Source organism: Choloepus didactylus, chromosome 21, assembly GCF_015220235.1.
Source record: "Choloepus didactylus isolate mChoDid1 chromosome 21, mChoDid1.pri, whole genome shotgun sequence".
Taxonomy (NCBI): Eukaryota; Metazoa; Chordata; class Mammalia; order Pilosa; family Megalonychidae; genus Choloepus; species Choloepus didactylus.
Genome location: NC_051327.1, coordinates 29,643,214 through 29,661,777, shown reverse-complemented (window position 1 = coordinate 29,661,777; position 18,564 = coordinate 29,643,214). Strand labels below are relative to the sequence as shown.

Sequence of the window (18,564 nt, the reverse complement as noted above, 5' to 3'; positions counted from 1 at the left end):
AGCCCCTGGGGGCCTGGGGGCCTCCCTCCCCTCCAGCCACAAGCCGGCCTCCCGCCGCTGGGCCGCCCCTCGACCTGCACGGAAGTCCAGCAAGACCTCGCGGGGTGCCTCTCCGCCCTCCTCCAAGCGGTCCTCATTTCCTACAGCAAGTCCTGCTGCATCCACTCCACCCTGCGAGGGCCCGGCTCTTCCTCATGCCCAGCTCCATGCCCTTCCCTTTCGGTTAAATCATTTCCTCCTCCACGGACGCAGAAGCCAACCGCGATGGTGTGGTGGAGTCTCTCCTTCGTTCTGAAATCTTCCTGGAGGGTTCGCTGTGTAACACAGGCACAGATTTCAAACGCACACCCCGTCCCCACCTTCAAGGAAGTGAGAACAGTGAGGCACAGATGCAAACACAGCATGATTCCCGCGGCGACAAATACGACCTGGGTGGCTGGGTCAGCGCAGCCTTCCCGGAGGACCAAGAGAATGGGCGTGGAAAAGGCGGCCTGTCCTGGGCTTGGAGGGGACGGGCCGCACCCCGTTGTTCAAGGAGAGCACTGCCACCCCAGGGCTTGAATGAGGAGAGACTTGCCGCTGTGCAAGGGCTGGGACGGGGTGGGGCTGCCACTGGATCAGGCCCAGAGGACAAAACACCCATCCACGGAGGGCTCTCAGACTTGAAAGCTAATGGAGTTGGCCCTGCTGGGTTTCCAACTTGTTTGGGACCCATGACCCCAGTTTTCCTTCCAATTTCTCCTGTCTGGAATGGAAAGGTGTTTCCAATGCCTGTCCCTCCAGTGTATACTGGAAGCAGATAACTTGTTTTCTAGTCATCATAGATCCATCAGTCAAAGGAATTTTGCATCAGGACTAACAAAATCCATAACTGATTTTGATGAGACTGTACTTAGCACTGTTACTGAAATGACTTAAGACTTTTTGGGAAGTTGTGTTGGAATGAGTGTATTCTGCATGTGGGAAAAAACATGTCTTCTTGGGGTTCAGAAGGCAGACTGTTGGGGATTGAACCATGTCCCACAAAAAAGACAAGTTCTGGTCCCAACTCCTGGTCCTGTGGGTGTCCATCCATTGTCAATAAGATCTCCTCCAGATGTCACTTCCACTAAGGAATGGCCAGTTGAATCAGTCTGGGCTTTAATCTGGAGACCGGACTCCTTCACAGGCAGAGCGGAAGACAGAGGGAAGCCTCCAGAAGCTGCCAGAAGCCAGATGTCAATGGAGCCCAGAAGAGAAAGGAGAAGAAGCTGCCATGTGCATTGCTATGTGAGGGGAAAGCCAAAGACCAAGGGTCACCAACAGCCAGCCCCAGAATGCCACGGTCTTCAGGGAGAAAGCATCACCTTGCCGATGCCCCAAGGTTGGACTTCTCCTGGCCTCAAAACCATAAGTCAATAATTTCCTGTCGTTTAAGTCATCCCATTGGATGGTATTTGTTTTAGCAGCTAGGAAATGGATACAATCCAATATGGCTAAAATCCTTGTAAGTAAAGGGAATTGGACACAGATGTAGAAGCCAGAAAAAGGGAGACTGATGGTGATGTGATGGAGGCACAGGTGCATCTACAAGCCAAGGAACCCCAAGGATTGCCAGCAAGCCAGACCAGGATGCTACAGACTTGGGGAGAAAGCATGGCCTGGTAGCACCTTGATTTGGGACTTCAAGCCTCCAAAACTGTGAGCCAGTAAATCCCTGATAAATCAGTCCACATGTGGTAGTTTTCATAGCTGCCCTGACAAACTAAGACACCATCCCCATGTTCCTGGAGCCTACAGTCCATGGAGGATGTGGATATTATGAAAAACAGGCATTGTGGGAAAATAGAGAGGAGGCCTAACCTAGTCCGGGGGTGGGGGATTGGGGAAGGTTTCCCTGAAGAAGTGATGTTTAAAAGAGAACCTAAACATGAGCCGAAACTGGCCAGGTATAAGGAGCCTCCCCGCAGAGGGTCCACCCATTCAAGGGCCAGCCCTGAGGCGGAAAGCTGAGCAAGTTCCAGGAATCCCCCAGAGGCCAGGCCAGCTGGGGTGGAGGCAGTGAGGGAAGAACGGGTCCAGGTGCACCTGGAGAGGGCAGGAACGACCGGATGATGCAGGGTCTTGCACATGAAACATGGATTTGGGCCACGGGAGGGTTTTCAGCAGGGAAGTGACGTGCTTAGCTTTGCATTTTAAGCAACACCCTGGCAGGGCTCGTGTAGAATGGATCAGAGAGTGGTAAGAGTGAATGCAGATGGTGGGAGGGGAAATAGATACAAGCTCTCTGGAAAAGTATATGGCAGCATCCTCTAAAGCTGAACATCTATATACCTCTGACCCAGCGATTCTACTCTTGGGAAAATGCCCAACAGTAACTCCACATGTGGTCACTAGAGACATACGCAAAAGCCACTAGATGTAGCCCCAAACTGAAAAGCAGCCATAGGAGAAGGAATAAAAACACGTTGGAACAATGCAAGGGAATGCCATCCTGCAGAGAGAGGGCACAGACAAGCAACAAACACAACGTCGAACAAATAAAGCCAGATGCCACCATTCATGTTGCATGATTTCATTTACATGGAAATTAAAACCAGACAGAATGAATCTGCTGTCATTTTAAAGTCAGGGTCGTGGTTATTCTTCTAGGGAAGGGAGACTAGAAGGGGGCACGAGAGTGACTTCTGGAGTGCAGGTAGATTCTGAATCTTGATTAGAGAAAAAATCATTCAGCTCTTCACTTATGCATTGTGCACACGTCTGCATGTATGCTATATGTAACTTAAAAAGTAAATTAAAAAATAAAACAAAATAAATGAATGCAGAGAAACCAGTTAGGCCATTTCTGTGACCCAGGAAGAGATGATGGTGATCCAAGCTCAGGTGATGGTGGTAGAGGTAGAGAAGCAGGCAGATTTGAAGACTATTTAGGATAGAGAACTTGGAGACTGATGAAAGAGAGAATGAGGTAAAGGAGGGGCAAGGATGAACCCTAATTTCTGGCTTGAGCAACTGGATAGATTGTGTCACTTTTATCAAAATAGAGAATACTGGAAATGACACAGGTTTGATGTGGAACAGTCATTCAGTAATCATTTATTGAGGATTTACTAAGTGCCAGGCACCGGGGAGACGGCAGTGAACTGAAACAAAGCCTGCTATTGCCGAGCTACATTTAAATGGATGCATGAGTTTGTTCTGAAACGTGAAGACTTTGAGGCACTTATGAGACATCCAAATAGCAAGGTCATGTAGACAGGAGTCGAGAAGTCAAACAGGAGCACAGAGATGTTGGCTCTGAGATGATAAAGAGGCCACAGCAGCTCTGAAACTACCTAGGGAGATGGATCTGTTGCTGCCTAACAAATCATCCCAAAACTCAGCTGCTTAAAACAAACACTTAGTGATGAAAATATTCTAAAATTGGTGATGATTGCACAATTCTGTGAATATACTAAAGCCATTGAATCATACACTTTTAGTGGGTGAATTGTGTGATATGTGAATTATATCTTAATAAAGCTGTTTAAAACCAAATATTTATTATCTCATGGTTTCTGCAAGCCACAGAGGCTGGGTGCCTCTGACTGAAGATCCCAGGGTGTGGTCAAGCCATGGTCTCATCGGAAGGCTTGACTGGGGGCGGTGGGAGGTCCAGGCCATCCTTGGCTGCCCAGGTCCCTCCGCCACATGAGTCCCTGCACAAGCTGCCTTGGACATGGCAACATGCAAGAGAGAGAGGGAGCATGAGGGGGTCTCCAAGATGGAAGGCACAGGCGCTGTGTAACCCAATTTCAGCAGTGACACCCCATCATTGTACTTTACATATTGGAATCAAATCACTAAGCCTAGCCGACACTCAAGGAGAGTGGATGGAGCATAGTGGGAAGGCAATGATGCAGAATGCGAGCATCTGATGATCGCCTAAAGAAAGAGAAGATGGTGGAGAAGACTGAGAAGAAGCAATCGGAGAAGTAGAGGGAAAAACAGAAGTCAGCAGAGAGTTCCCAGGAAGAGGGAGGTCCCAGGATGGAATGCTCGGAGGGGTCACACTGGGGAACAGGCCACCACAGAAACATGGCCTGGCTCCCACTCCAGCAGGAGAGACAGAAGAAAACCCAGTAACGAAGACTAAGGAAGTTCATCCCAGACTGCGATCAGGGCTGGGCAGGAGAACAAGACAGCCAAGAAGGCAAAGGCTTTAAACACAGCGGGCAGAGGCGCTCTCCCCTCTGAGGCTGACATTTGAGAATGAAAAGGAACCAGCAAGGGGAGGGGAAGAACAGGCCTTTCCAGGAGGGGCCGGGAGGTGGGACATCTGGGCACGTTGAGGCATCGAAAGGCAGGGGCGGGAGCCTGGGAAGCGGAGAGAGGAGGCAGAAGCTGAGACCCCAGAGAGGCGGGGGCGGGTCGACCCAGTCCAGGGGGCTCTCTGGATTGAGGTCTCAGAGCAATGGAGGGTCGGGGAAGAGCTCCGAGCCGCAGAGCAAAAGGAGTCAAGTAAAGGGCCGGCCACACTCGCCCTGGAGCAGGTGCAGGGCGACGGCCTCGAGGGCCACGGCCACGGGGGCGCAGGCCAGCCCTAGGGGGACGGGCAGGGGCGGCCGTCGGGGGGTCGGGGAGAGGGGCTGGGCCAGGCCCAGCGGAGCTCCACCCCCCTCCTGCCCGCCCCTCGCCCCCGCCCCGCCCACCAGGCCGCAGGTGAGGAGTGGCCCGACAGAGCGCGCCCCCAGCGCCTGGCGCGGGGACCCTGGGTGCGCGGTGGTCCCGCCGGGCTGCGACTCAGCCACGTTGTCCGTCCTGACCGGGGGCGGTCACGGGCCTCGGGGAGCTTGTCGTCGAGCGCAGACAGACACTGGACAGCGCCGGTGCAGGACAACCACGACCCTGCGCTGGAGCCAGCGCGAGTGCGGGCAAGGGCTGGACCCCCAGCTCCTTCCGGGCAGGGGGCCACGAGGGGCACCCAGCCCGGGGACTCCGAGCAGGTGGCCCCCGGCTTCCCAGGACAGGGGGTGCCGCAGATCCCTCGAAGGGCTTGACCCAAAAAGGCAGGTGGGAGCAAAGGGAGAGCCCAGCTGGGCTTGCAGCCGTGGGCGAGGTCACTCTGGGAGCCCCTGCTTCTTCATGGGTAAAGCTGGGACTAAAGCCAGCTGGCAGGGCTCTTGGAGGATCTCAGGTGGCAGTTGTGGGGCACCCCCTCTTCCCATCACTGCTGTGGGCCCTGGCATGGAAGCCCCCCGAGGGCAGGGCCTCCTTCCTCCCACTTAGCCCTGTGCCCCACTGACTACAGCACCTGGCACCTGCAGATTTATCGAATGAACGGAACACCTAGCAAAGAACCCAGCGAAGTGGCAGCCAAGGTCCCCAAAGGGGGAGGAACAGAGGGCAGTGCCCCGGGGTCACTTGTGGCCTGATGTGGACACACCCCCAGAATGGAATCTGGAATGGCCGCTTTGTCTTTATTTCTCTGGTCCCGCCCTCTCCCTCCCCAGCCGGCAGCTCAAGGGTTAACTCTGGGAAGCCCCCCTCTTCACCTGGATGGGACTGGGGCGGGGAACTTCCTGTTCCATTTTTCCGGAGTGCTTCCCCAGGCTGGCCGGAGGCGGCTCTGGCCCTGGGGCCATCAGAGAATCCCCCCAGCACCCCTGCCTCTGCAGCAGGGACGGCGAGTGGTGAGTGGGAGGGAGGCCTGGGGTGCAGGCCACGGGGACAGACCCAAGTGGCCAGCTTGGAGGAGGGGGGGTGGGAGCCCAGGCCAAGGTGTTGGGGGGTGGGCGTGGGGGGCTGGGAGAGGCTTAGGAGGATATGGGGGAGGGTCCGAGCTGGGGAGCTCAGTGCCCGCCAGCTCTGCGGACCTGCGGTGGACTTCCTGGGACACGGGCTTGCCCTGCTCACTGCGGGGTGGGGGAGAAGGCAGGGCCCACGTGCCCCAGGGGGACTGATCTGTCCCGTCCACTGAGCTCGGCACCGGGAAGGGAGCCAGTCTGTGCGAGGCCTGACTTGAGTACCTGGGGGACAGGCACAGGTGGGTCAGGTAGAGTCCCCCCCCTCAGTGTGGGGCTCCTGCCAACCAGGACCGGGGAGAAAGGGGGAGCTCCCGGTCTGTGGACACCCTGATGGCCCCTCCCCAGGTCTGGGCTCTCCCGGTCTCGGTGCCCACTCTGCCCCCCTGATGGAATCCTGGATAGTGGCGGGAGGGCCTCCCAACCCCAGGCCACCCCCTAGCGAATGCGCATATTAACAGGAGCTTTTGTCCTGGAAACCCGGGGAGGTGGGGGGGAGGGGGAGACCCTCGACAGCCAGCTTGCCGCTCCAGTTCCGCCTCCTAAAACCTTTTGGCGGAATCTCACCTGCAGATTTCGGCCACCCTGTGGGGCTGGGCCGGAGCGCCAGGCTTTGGAGCCCTCCTCCGCTCAATTTTCTGGTCCACACCTTGACACTCCGGCTAAGGTTCCCCAGGGCGGGGTGGGGGGAATCGGGGCCTTTCCTGCTTCTGGGTTTTGGCACCCACGGTCCAGGTCACCGCTCTCGCATTTGAGCCCATCTGGGCTCCAGGGCCCCTGAGCGAGCCACTCACCCTCTCCGAGCTGGGTCTCTGCATTTGTCAGATGGAGAAATCACCATTTCTCACCCAGGCTGGGGTAAGCCCTCAGTCCCTGCCAGTTCATCTTACTGGGTGACGCATTTGAAGTCATTGTTTCACTGATTGTTTTGCTTATGCTGCTAAAAAGCAATGAAACAAAAACCCATTTTGGGAGAACGTTTATCAAAGACCCTTTCCACCCCAGACATTCTTACCTGCGTCCTTGATTCTCCCAGCGGCCGGGGCGCTTTTGTCCCTCCGTGTCACTCTACTAACCGTGAAGTAGCTTCCGGGGCTGGGTGAACCCTGTCAAACGGTTCCCACTCCCAGGCCTGGGGGAGAAACACTCAACTGACCGTGGCATGCGGGACCCTGGTGGGGGGGAGGGAGAGGGTGCTGTGTGTGGGACCCCACAGAGAGACCCCAACAGGGTGGAGGGTGCGGGATCAAAAATAAAGGCCCACAGAGGACGAGAGGCCAAACTGCAAGGAAAAGCCAGGTTGGATCGGCTGTGGGGAGACTGGGGAGGGAGGGGAGGGAGGCTGGGCAGGTGGTCGGGACGATGTCTGGGTGTTGCTTTAAACCCGGGGCTGCCGCTGCTCTCCCCACACACCTGCTCGCCCCACCTGAGATTGGCCCAGGTCTGTGTGGAGGGATCTCAACAAGCCATCGAGATTCTCGACCAGGCCAGTTCTCCCTGCTCCACCGCTTCTTGGGCAAGGGTCTTAGCCTCTGAGCCGCGGGGTCCTCGGCTGTACAACGGGCCGGTGACAGGAATACACGCCAGTCGCTGGGAGCTGTGGTCACTCTGTTTTTGCCCAGGAATAACGAAAGCGATAACGGCCAGCGCTCGTACACACCCACCTCGGGGTCTTCGCCCTTCAGTGGTGGGATGCGATGCACCAGGCTTTCTCCCCAGCCCCGCACAGCCCCCTTCCCCCGTCCCCCATGCCCACCGGGAAACAGGGCTGCTGGAGGCTCACTGGCAGTCCTGAGCCCGGAGAACAGGAGGGCAGAGAGCTCTTGGAGCCTGGGTTTGCGCATCTGTAAACCAGGTCCTGCCTGAGTTAAAAGATGTCACATTGCCTCAAAGCTGTTCAGCCTAAACCCCTGCCTGTCCAGGAAAGTTTCAGCCTCTGGGTTCCGCTGAAGAAATGAATGGAGCCGGACTGGATTCAATCCCCTCTGGGTGCGGCTGAAATTGGGGTGGTTCCCCATTAGTAGCTCTGGGCTCCCCAAAAAAGGAAGGAGGAGGCAAAGCCAGCCCCCCCAGGGAACCACTTAGAGTGAGGAGCACGGGTGGGCTTGGGAGGACTTGTCATCCCGGGGAGCCAGTGCCCCCTGGTGGCCAGTTAGAAACACGCCCGGCTCAGGGCTGAGATGGGTGCCTCCCAGAGGGGTGTGTGGGCGGGGGTGTGTGTGTGTGAAGTATTGGGGGAAAATAAATCAGGGAAGAAAGGAAAGGACCCCCTCTCCGTCAGCTCCCCCTTAGATATAGCTCTGCATCCACCCCCATGCACTTCCTCCCAAGGGGCTCCGGGAGAGCGGCTGTGCCCCCGCACACCTCCCGAGCGTCCACTAGGGGCAGCTGGAGTGCCCGGGTCAGCCTGGCCCGCCTGGGGGTCACATCTGTCACAAACCTCCCCAAGCTGCAGGCCCCACACTCACCTGGAGACCCGTCCACATCCAGTCAGCACAGATCCTTCGCCTCACCTTAGCTCCCAGAAACCTCTGCTCCCCTCCCGTAACACCACTTTCGTGACAGGCCCCGGCTTGTGCTCCAGCTGGGGGGCTGCAGTGTCCGACCTGACCCGTCCCCCTTCCGCTTATCCTGGCCTCAGGCTGCAACAGTGGGCGCTCAGCTCTGCTCTGGTCAGCCAGGCAGCCCTGGCCTTGACCTCTGAAAGTCACCTCCAGAGCCATGACTTGTGAGGGTCGAGACGCCTGATCAGGGAAGCATCACATGCAGGAACTTTCCCCCATGACCTTTTACTTTAAAAATTCCCAAACATGCAGAGAAGTTGAAGGAGCAGGACACAACCATCTCCTGGATTCAAGAACTGCTGTCCTTTGGCCACATTTGCCTTGTGGGTCCAGACCCGTGGCTGAGCCCTCCGGCCACTGCACTTCCAAACCTGCCAGCATCTGCTAAGAATACTGCTGTCCCTGCGTGCCACGAGGCCAGCCTCCAATCTCAGGAGATTAACAGTGATCCCAGTTATCATTTAGTACCCTCTCCGTATTCAAATTTCCCCAGTGGTCCCCGGGATGCCTTTTAGAGCCCTTAAAAAAAAAGAGTCGGGATCCAGTCAAGGTTCACACATTGGTTGTGATGTGTCTGAAGCACCCAAGTCAGTCCTGGGGAATGTCTGCTCTTTGGGATTTGTTAGATTGTTTCCTCAAGGAACTGTTTCACTTTGCACTGCCCTTGAAACTGGATGCTGGCTGAAACGGTCTGGTTGGCTTGAGATTATACATTGTGATCGGAGTCTGTGGTCCACAGAGCTGTGCATGCCGCCTCGTCGGGGCAGGGAAGGCTGGATCAGTCCTCTCTCAGGTATGCTGTTTATTCACAGGAGTAAAGTGACGTGAGGCTCTAAATGCAACAGGAGGGGGTGATAATACAGAGCTGTCGCTTTCTCTGCCTCTTGGCCTGTTGGCCAAACTGAGTCCTGAGGCTGCCCTGCTGTCACTGAGCCATCACCCAGGAACACATATTTAGGTTTCTTTTAGCACCAATGACCTGGCAGGCAGCATGCAGCTAAGTCTGAGCTTGCCTGGTCCAGGATCCTCAGTTCAACCCAGGGTCTTCAGCTCCACAGGTGTGCAAGGAGAAGGGGAGGACCTGAGAGTGGGAGCAGCTGGAGTGAGACGGCCCCGAGGTGCAGGATGCTCAGCGAACCAGCCCCGGCCACCCAGGAGCAAGAGCTCCTCGGAGCAGTCAAGCTGGAGGAGGAGGAGGCTGCTGGCCAGCAGGACGCCCAGTTCCCCAAGGCCAGGCCGCGGCCCGAGGTGGCCCACCAGCTCTTCAGATGCTTCCAGTATCAGGAGGACATGGGGCCGCGGGCGTCCCTGAGCCGGCTCCGGGAGCTGTGCGGCCACTGGCTGCGGCCGGCGTTGCACACCAAGAAGCAGATCCTGGAGCTGCTGGTGCTGGAGCAGTTCCTGAGCGTGCTGCCCCAGCACCTCCTGGCCCGGCTGCAGGGCCAGCAGCTCAGGGACGGCGAGGAGGTGGTCCTGCTGCTGGAGGGCGTGCAAAGGGAGGCTAGCAACGTGGGACCGCTGGTAAGGGGTGGGGGCAGGCGGGGATGCCAGAAAGAAATCTGAAAACTCCACCTTGCTCATCCACCAAGTCCTTCTTCCCCTCCTAACTCCTGCCCTAACTCCCCCCTTTCCTCTGTCCCATATCCCTTGGGAGTCTGTGGCCCATGGACTACTGCCTGGTCCACTGGAATGTTTTGTTACAGGATTTTAGTTTTAATGCTGGCAAGAATTGCCCCCATGCAGACATCACCTTGGAGGAACAGGGGGGCCCTTTCCAGGTCCCCATTCATACCCCCAAAAAGGAAGAACCCTCCGAAGAGCCTCCAGCCCTGAGTGCATCGATCGAACGAACCCCATCGCAGCCAGGACCTGCCAGGCCTGCTGAGCCAGGGGTGTGGAGACTTCCCCCAAGTTCAAGGCAGCCGCTGAGCCCTGGTCCCAAGAGGATGTCCCAGGCCCTGCAAGAGAGTGGCGAGGGGCTTGTGCCCAAGGAAGGTGGGAAGTTGTGCAGGTGGGAGCCGGGAGGCTAGGTTATATGACAGTCAGAGAGGTTGACCAGGATGGGAGAGACCCAAAACATCTCTCACGGGGTCTCGTCGAGGGGGTGTGTGTCCCCACAGCCATGGGCTGGCTTCTAACAGCTCTTTCTTTCTCCTTATATGCTGTTAGCTCTCCAGAGCCCGACACCTTGGCCAGAGGAGATTTCCGGAGATCAGGAGCTGGCGGAGGTGCTGGTGAGCTGAGCTGGTTCCACCCTCCGGAACTTCCTCTGCTTCTGCAGTTTTAGCAAACCCTTATCTATCTAAATGTGACCCTGGTGACCTCTTTCCCCCGCCTCTGTCCCCAGAGCTCTGCAGTTTTAGCAAACCCTTATCTATCTAAATGTGACCCTGGTGAGCTTTTCCCCCGCCTCTGTCCCCAGAGCTCTGCAGTTTTAGCAAACCCTTATCTATCTAAATGTGACCCTGGTGAGCTTTTCCCCCGCCTCTGTCCCCAGAGCTCACCCCTCACTCTCCCCCTTGCCTCTTGTTACAGGAGTCCCTGACTTTTGACGATGAGCCTGTGAAGAAGGCTTGGCCTGGGCACCCCCTGGGTAAGGCCCTGTCCCGGGGTCACCACGGAAAGTTCCTTCCTCGCTGATCTAGAGAGATCCCTGAACTGCCTTTTTTGGCCTAATCTGATGTTTTTTATTTTTATTTTTTTAAGACTTCATTGTGTCTGATCTCAGCTTATAGGGGTTTGAGGAAGCAACTGATTAACCAATGGGTACAGGGTTTCCATTTGGGGTGCTGAAAATATTTCCCAACATTGGGAAGGTACTATGTGCTGCTGGATTGCACTTTGAAACAGTTACATGGTAAATTCCAGCTGATGTGTATTTTACCACAATAAAAAATTCAGGGATGGAGAAAAGGGCATCCTCACCTCCCTCCCCCCGCTGCCTCGTGCCTTGGAAAGACCCTGGGTTTTTGCACCTCCAGGTTCTGGGAGCCTCTCAGAGTAAGTCCGGTCATCCCTGTTTTCTCCTTCTGCCCCAGGATTTGGAGGCAGACCCCCCAACAAGGAGGAATTTAAACAGGAAGAGCCCAGAGGTGCTGCCTGGCCCGTCGCCATCTCAGGACAGCCCCCGGCGAATAGTCCCGGGGTGGGGGAGGCCGGTGGGGACGCGTCTCCCTGCGGGAGTGAAGCTGTGGAGGTCACGGCAGCCGGCCGCCCCCCGAAGCCCGAGTCCGGGATGGAGTTCATCTGCACCGAGTGCGGGGTGAGCTTCGGGCACCTGGCGCTCCTGGAGGCACACGTGCGGCGCACCCACTCCAGCGCGCGCCCCTTCCTGTGTCTGTGCTGCGGGAAGAGCTTCGGCCGCAGCTCCATCCTCAAGCTGCACATGCGCACGCACACCGACGAGCGCCCGCACACCTGCCACCTGTGCGGCCACCGCTTCCGCCAGAGCTCGCACCTGAGCAAGCACCTGCAGACGCACTCGACGGAGCCCGCCTTCCTGTGCGCCGAGTGTGGCCGGGGCTTCCAGCGCCGCGCCAGCCTCACGCAGCACCTGCTGGCGCACCACCGCAGCCAGAAGCCCCCGGGCCTGCCGGAGACCAAGACGGAGCCGCCGGAGCTGGTGGTCGTCTTGTGCTCCCACTGCGGCCAGACCTTCCAGCGCCGCTCCAGCCTCAATCGCCACCTGCGCATCCACACCCGGGAGCAGGAGTGCTCCAAGTGCTCCGCCAGCCTCTGCCCCGTGCCCGAGCACAGACCCTACGTGTGCGGGGAGTGCGGCAAGGCGTTCCGGCGCGGCGAGCACCTGGTGGCCCACCAGCGCGTGCACACGGGCGAGCGGCCCTTCTCCTGCCAGGCCTGCGGCCGCAGCTTCACCCAGAGCGCGCAGCTCGTCAGCCACCAGCTGGTGCACTCCGGCGAGAAGCCGCACCCCTGCCCGCAGTGCGGGAAGCGCTTCCTGCGGCGCGCGGGCCTCGCGCGCCACCTGCTGACCCACGGCGGCTCCCGGCCCCACCACTGCGCCCAGTGCGGGAAGAGCTTCAACCAGCCGCAGGACCTCACGCGCCACCGGCGCAGCCACACGGGCGAGAAGCCCTGCCGCTGCGGGGAGTGCGGGGAGCGCTTCCGCCAGAGCGCGCACCTGGCCCGGCACCAGCGCATCCACACGGGCGAGAAGCCGCACGCCTGCGACACCTGCGGCCACCGCTTCCGCAACAGCTCCAACCTGACGCGCCACCGCCGCAGCCACACCGGCGAGCGGCCCTACGCCTGCCAGACGTGCGGCCGCAGCTTCCGGCGCAACGCCCACCTGCAGCGGCACCTGGCCACCCACGCCGGGCCCGGGGAGGCAGCGGCGGCCGAGGAGCAGCCGCCCGAGGCCCCCCAGGAGTGCCCGGAGTGCGGCAAGAGCTTCAGCCGCTCCCGCAACCTGCTGCGGCACATGCTGGTGCACACCGGGGCCCGGCCCTACTCCTGCACGCAGTGCGGCCGCGGCTTCAGCCGCAACTCCCACCTGCTCCGCCACCTGCGCACCCACGCCCGCCAGACCCTCTACTAGCGCCCTGTGCCCACCAGCGCCCGCCCGTCTCCACCTGCCCCTCCTGGCCTCGGCTGCATACCCGCACTCACCTCCTCCCAGCTCCAACCTCCCATTCCCACCCTACCCTTCCGCGGGGGCCTCACTTCCTGACCCCGGAACTGTATTGCAAAAAGCCCAAGTAAAACGCCTTCTTGAATGTGGTCCCTCTTTACTTTTATTTCCTTGCAGTTTTGTTTGTTTCCTCCAGCATACACGTCAGTCATCTCCCTGCCAGGTGACATGAGGTCTTTCTCCTTGCCTGTCCCAGCACCACATCTGCTGGGCTGTGTGGATGCAGATTAGGGGGAGACTTTTGCCCCCAGAAAGGCCCCGACTGGGTGTTGGGTTGGTCGGCTGCCAAAGCAGAGCCTGCTGTAGGTTGTGTCCTGGAGTCTCCCAGCCTTTCCACCTGAGATTTTTCTCCTGCCCGTATCCTTCACCATGCCATCCATGAAGGAGGCCGTAGCCATACACGGCTGCTTATAAAGCTCAGTTCCTTGGTGTCACCAGCCACATTTCAAGGGCTCAGTAGCCACGTGTGACCAGTGGCTGCTCATTAGACACACAGATAGCAAACATTTTTGTCTCGCAGCTCTGCACAGACGCATAATGAATGCCCGGAGATGCCACCTCCTAGGGACTCATGTGCTAGACCCTCCCAGCGGCCTGGATGCTTCTCCAAACTGAAGAGGCCAATGGGCAGTGGTGCCACAGCCTCCCCCACAGAGGTGTTCCAGGTTTTGGCCGGAAGTTAACCTGAGCATCACCCCTTCCAAGGCCTAGTTGGTGCCCATGGGTTTGGCTATTTCTGTTCGCACGTAGCTGACATTGTTTCCTGGCCGCGACTTCTGCCATGGCCACGTCACTGAAGGCTGTAGCAGCTGCAGGGCACAGGCCCATCGAGGGTTCTGAGCACGTTGACGGGGCCCCTTAGCGTGAGGGCACGTCCCTGAAGGCTGGCAGCTCGTTTGGCAGGTTGGGGAAGTTGAGTCTGGAGAAGGAGCTGCATGCCTGAGATACGGGGCCCTGTCGTGAGTCGGAGTGACCAGGAGAGCCCCTCAGCCTGAACCCCCTGGCCCTCCAGACAAACCCTGTTTTGGCTGATGCCTTTCCCATCCTTGATGTCGAAAGTCACATGACCCCAGGGGGATGTTTCCAAGCTCAGAAGGGGATCTGATCTTTCATGCAAACTTGTGGACATTTTACCTTCTCAGATTTCCAATTTTTTTCCGCCCACAATGCCACCAGCTTTTCCCAGTGTTTTCCTGTGTTGTCATGTGTCTCCAGAGAAATATGGGTTACTGTGAGAAACTTCTTGTTCTGGAACTTGTGGAAGCTAATTCAAACTGAAGACGCTAGCAGGCAAGACAAACACATCTGCAGGCACAGTCCAGTGGTCGCTTGGGGACCACCGTGGCCAGCCAACCCTCCAAACCCAAAGCTGGTTCAGCAGCATTTCCTTCTTTCCTACCCACCAGGCAGCCAGGGGCTGCTCCCTGGAAGAGAGATTTTAAATCATGTGATTTGCAGTAGAACTACAGGGAAGAGAAAAGGTCCATCCCGGCCCCAGGGACACACACACTTCCTGTTTTCAAGTCTGTGGCTTTTCAAGGACAACAGTATTGTGTCTCGGTTCCTCCTGATCCCCCACAACCTGGGTGGCATGTCCTGCTCCCTCACCACCGGCTGATCAGCCTGAACTCGCCATCCGGGGCCCCAGGAGCCGAAAGGGCCTGGTGAAGGAAGAGATGGTTCCCGGGCACAGTGAGGCTGGAAAGCACTGAGATGGGGAGGCTCAGCTCTCTGGGGTGCAGAGAAACCTCAGGCGTCCCCAAAGTCTCTGGGAAGAACCCTTCAAGGAGGAAGGAGCAGTAACAGGGTTGACGGGGAGGAGCTGGAGGAGTCCACGGCTGTCTGGCTTCCGGGCTTTGGGGTTCGCCATGCACAGGCCTGACCCTGTGGCCCCTCCGCTCCCATGTGGCCTCACCCCCCGCTGAGGCGGTCCGGAGGCTGTCCTGGACCCACGCCCAGGTCACAGTGAACCACCCACCCTGCCCGTAACCGCTGGGCCCAGGCCTCCCCCCAGCCCCCCACCGCCCTGTGCCTGCCCATCAGAGAAGGCTCCGGACCCCACACACTTGTTTTCAGCCAACGTTCAATAGTCACCACTGGGTGTGGACCCCGGGGCTGCAGCACTATCAGACCTGGACGAGGAACCCCAGGCTGGGGTGGGGGGCTCTGCAGGCCGGGAGGGGAGGCTGCACCCCAGGACAGCTGAGAGGCTGTCCAGAGGAGCCGGCGAGGGTTAGCAGGAGGGCGAAGGCCGGGGGAACTCAGCTGGACCCGTGGGGGGTCACAGGCTTCAGGTGTGGCCACCCTCCTCGCCGGGCTGGCCAGGGAGGGCTCCTTGGGCCCCTACTCACCAAAGACCTTTGCAGGGAAGCTGCCGCTGGCCTCCAGGGCCCTGCCCTCAGCCTCCACCACTCTGCCCGGCGCCAGCAGGTGCTCTCTGTGCCCAGGCCTGCGCGTCCACCGCCCCTGGTACAGCCCTCGGACAATCCCAGCCCCTGTGGCAGAAGCTCTCCTCGTGCTGCCAGCGCCTGGGAGGGGCCAGGGCCATCCTGGAGTCTGGCACGTCATTCCTGGCACACGTCGGGTAGTCGGGGAGTGGGGCCCTGTGGCGACCGAAGGGCTGGCAGGGCCTGGGCTGGGTGGGGTGAGCCCGAGCCCCAAAACTGACTCTAGGGGTGAAGCACCAGGCCGTGTCTCCCTGGTGTGCACCCCAGAACTGACTCCTGGGGGAACCCCACTTGGGGGTCTGTAACACACATACCAGCAGCTATGACAGAAGGGGGTGGGGTGAGGGTAAATCAGGGGCAAAGGGGGGTGCAGGAGGGCCGAGAGGGCGCCTTGAACTTACTGAGTGACATTCTGGGGAGACGCAGTGCGGGGTCTGCCCACTCTCTCCCCCGGCTGCGGGCTGATTCCCCGCGGGGGCCTGCCTTGGGGGGGCAGATGACCCACCGGGAGAAGCGGCCCCAATCGACCCCATAACCCGGAGCCTAAGCTCTGGGGGCTGGGCTGGGGGGGAAGGGCAAGGCCAAAACTCACCTCCACCTGGGTTGGGCACAACGCGACCTGCCATCTCATCCTCAAGTCCCAGCCCATCCCCAGCTGCTTGTCTCCCTCATCCCCTCCCATAAACGGGGTACTCCCCAAGGCCTGGGCCCAGAGGCCTGCCTATTTGCTCCGGCATCACTAAGCCTAGTGAGCCGGACACACCCCTCAGCCTCCATAAGTCTCAGTGTCCCCCACCTGTATGCTCACCCACCAGGTAGGTGCGTCCCGAGGGGTTAGTGGGTGTGCAAGGGCCTGTGCAGCATAGGGGTGTACAAACCTGAGGTGGCTCCATCACCAGCACCATCAGTAATCCACCCCCCGTGGAGGGCATGGGCTGGGGGCCTCTGTCCTGGGGCCAGGTGCTGGGGCTCGCAGGCCCACTCGTGCAGGTCCAGGGCGACTTTCACAAACAGTGTCACTGCATCTGTGTACGAGCTGGAGCTGGGAAGAGGCGGCAGCCGGGACCACCTGGCCTGACAGTCTCCCTCCTGGGCCCCAGGTGGCCTGAACATCCTCAGCGTCACCCGGCAGGTCCCTGTGCCCCGTGCAGACATGGGGACAGCTGCTTAGCACACTGGTCCTCAGGCCGCCCAGGACACCGTGGTCTACCTGTGCAGGTGACAGTGATGCTCTGCCCCTACGTGACCCTCTCCTGCAGACACGTGACACACACACCACACGTATGCAGGTGAGCCCTCACTGCACACACAGGCACACCTGGAGCATGCTGGGGAACACACCTGGCTAGGCTGGGGACACTGTCTCCCCGACACCCAACTGTGCTTGGGGACAGCTCTTGTGCGGCCTGCGCTCTCCCCGAGGCCCACAAATGCATCCTGGGCTCTGGCCAGGTGTGCCCGCCTGGTGGGATGAAACCCGGTCTCCTCGCAGATAAGGGGCTGCAGGTCCATTCCTCCCCCCACGGCCCCGGGCGTGTGTGGCATTCGCTGGAGACGCTCTGCCTCTGGTGGGCGCGTCTTAGGGCATCCGGCTCCCACCCGGGTGCTGGATCCATCCCGGGCCGGAGGGAGCGCGGGAACACCAGGGAGGGGTGTTGCTCAGGGAACATCTCGAGACCCCCTGGCCCTGGGCAACGATGCTGACCTCGCGCTGTCTCTTCTCTGTGTGAGTCAAACGTCTCCACCAGAGCTGTGTGAGTCGTGCTCTTGCTGGTGACCCGACACCTGTGTTGGAGTGGGGCACCCTCTCTTTAGGGGTCTCTTCTGACTGATACCGACTGTTCTAGTTCGCTAATGCTGCCAGAATGCAAAATACCAGAAATGCACTGGGTTTTATAAAAGGGGGTTTATTTGGTTACAAAGTTACAGTCTTAAGGCCATAAAATGTCCATCAACGACGGGTACCTTCGCTGGAGAAAGGTCATTGGTGTCCGGGAAACCTCTGTTAGCTGGGAAGGCGCGTGGCTGGCGTCTGCTTGCTCCCAGGTTGCGTTTCAAAATGGCCTTCTCCAAAATGTCTGTATCAGCTCCCAATGGCTGTCTTCAAATATCTGTTTCAGCTACAGCAGTGAGCTCCTTCTGTCTGAGCTTATACAAGTCTCTAGTAAACTAATCAAGCCCATGCTGAATGGGCGGGACCACACTTCATGGAAATACTGAACCAATAGGTGCCAACCTAATCCACACTAATACATCTGCCCCACAAGATTGTATTAAGGAGCATGGCTTCTTCTGGGGGACATAATATATCCAAACCAGCACACCGACCCTCTGTAGTCAGAGTTGGCCGGGAGGAATCAAGGGGAGTGGGGAGGAGGGGCAGTGGCCATTTCTCTCCGACCTGGTGACGGAGAGGCAGGGCTGTGGGGGTGCCAGCTCAGCTTTGCTCTGCCTGCAGGCCCACGGCACCCCAGTCTCACCCCCCAGACACTCGACTGAGCCCCAGAGGCAGGAGGTACCCACGATCTCCCCATGAACCCCCACATCGTGGCTCCCACAGGGCAGCTGGCCACACCTGGCTCCAGGGTTGACCGGGAGGTCAGTGCCACCTCTAGGCGGTGCGCGGACCCTGTCCACACAAGTTACTGGCCTGTCCTCAGCATCACTGAACTGTGCCTTTGAAAGTGGATAAAAAGGGAAGTTTTAGGTTTATATATGTTACCAGAATACAAATTTAAAAAGAAAAAAACTCATAGAAGTTTATAGCACAACATAAAAACTAGGAGACCAGAGTTAACAGTATAATTATGATAATAGTGGTTTGTCAGTTGTAATAAAGGTATCTCACTAATGTAAAATGTTAATAATAAAGTCAATTCTGCATGTGTATGTGGGGGGGGGTTATATGGGCCTCTGTACTTTCCCTATGATTTTTCTGTAAACCTACAGCTGCTTTACTTAAAAAATGGAAAAAAAAAGAATAGAATATTTTAAAAACTAAAATAAATAAAATGCTATGGTGGAGAAGATACCCACATATCCCAAAATAAAGGTGTTATGGGGGCCGCCAAACCCAGAGACACACACACCCCTGGAAGCACTGAAAGCACACGCCTTTTCACACGCACGCACGAACG

General features: G+C 58.2%; 1 protein-coding gene across 1 annotated transcript; it reads left to right on the top strand.

Moving 5' to 3' along the window:
• Positions 1-9,619: 9,619 nt before the first annotated feature.
• ZSCAN10 (zinc finger and SCAN domain containing 10) lies at positions 9,620-12,887 on the top strand. Its single transcript, XM_037813649.1, has 5 exons — positions 9,620-9,850; positions 10,033-10,300; positions 10,499-10,563; positions 10,865-10,922; positions 11,368-12,887. Exons 1-5 carry the CDS (start codon positions 9,620-9,622, stop codon positions 12,885-12,887), a joined length of 2,142 nt encoding a protein of 713 aa, XP_037669577.1.
• The last annotated feature ends 5,677 nt before the right edge of the window (positions 12,888-18,564 follow it).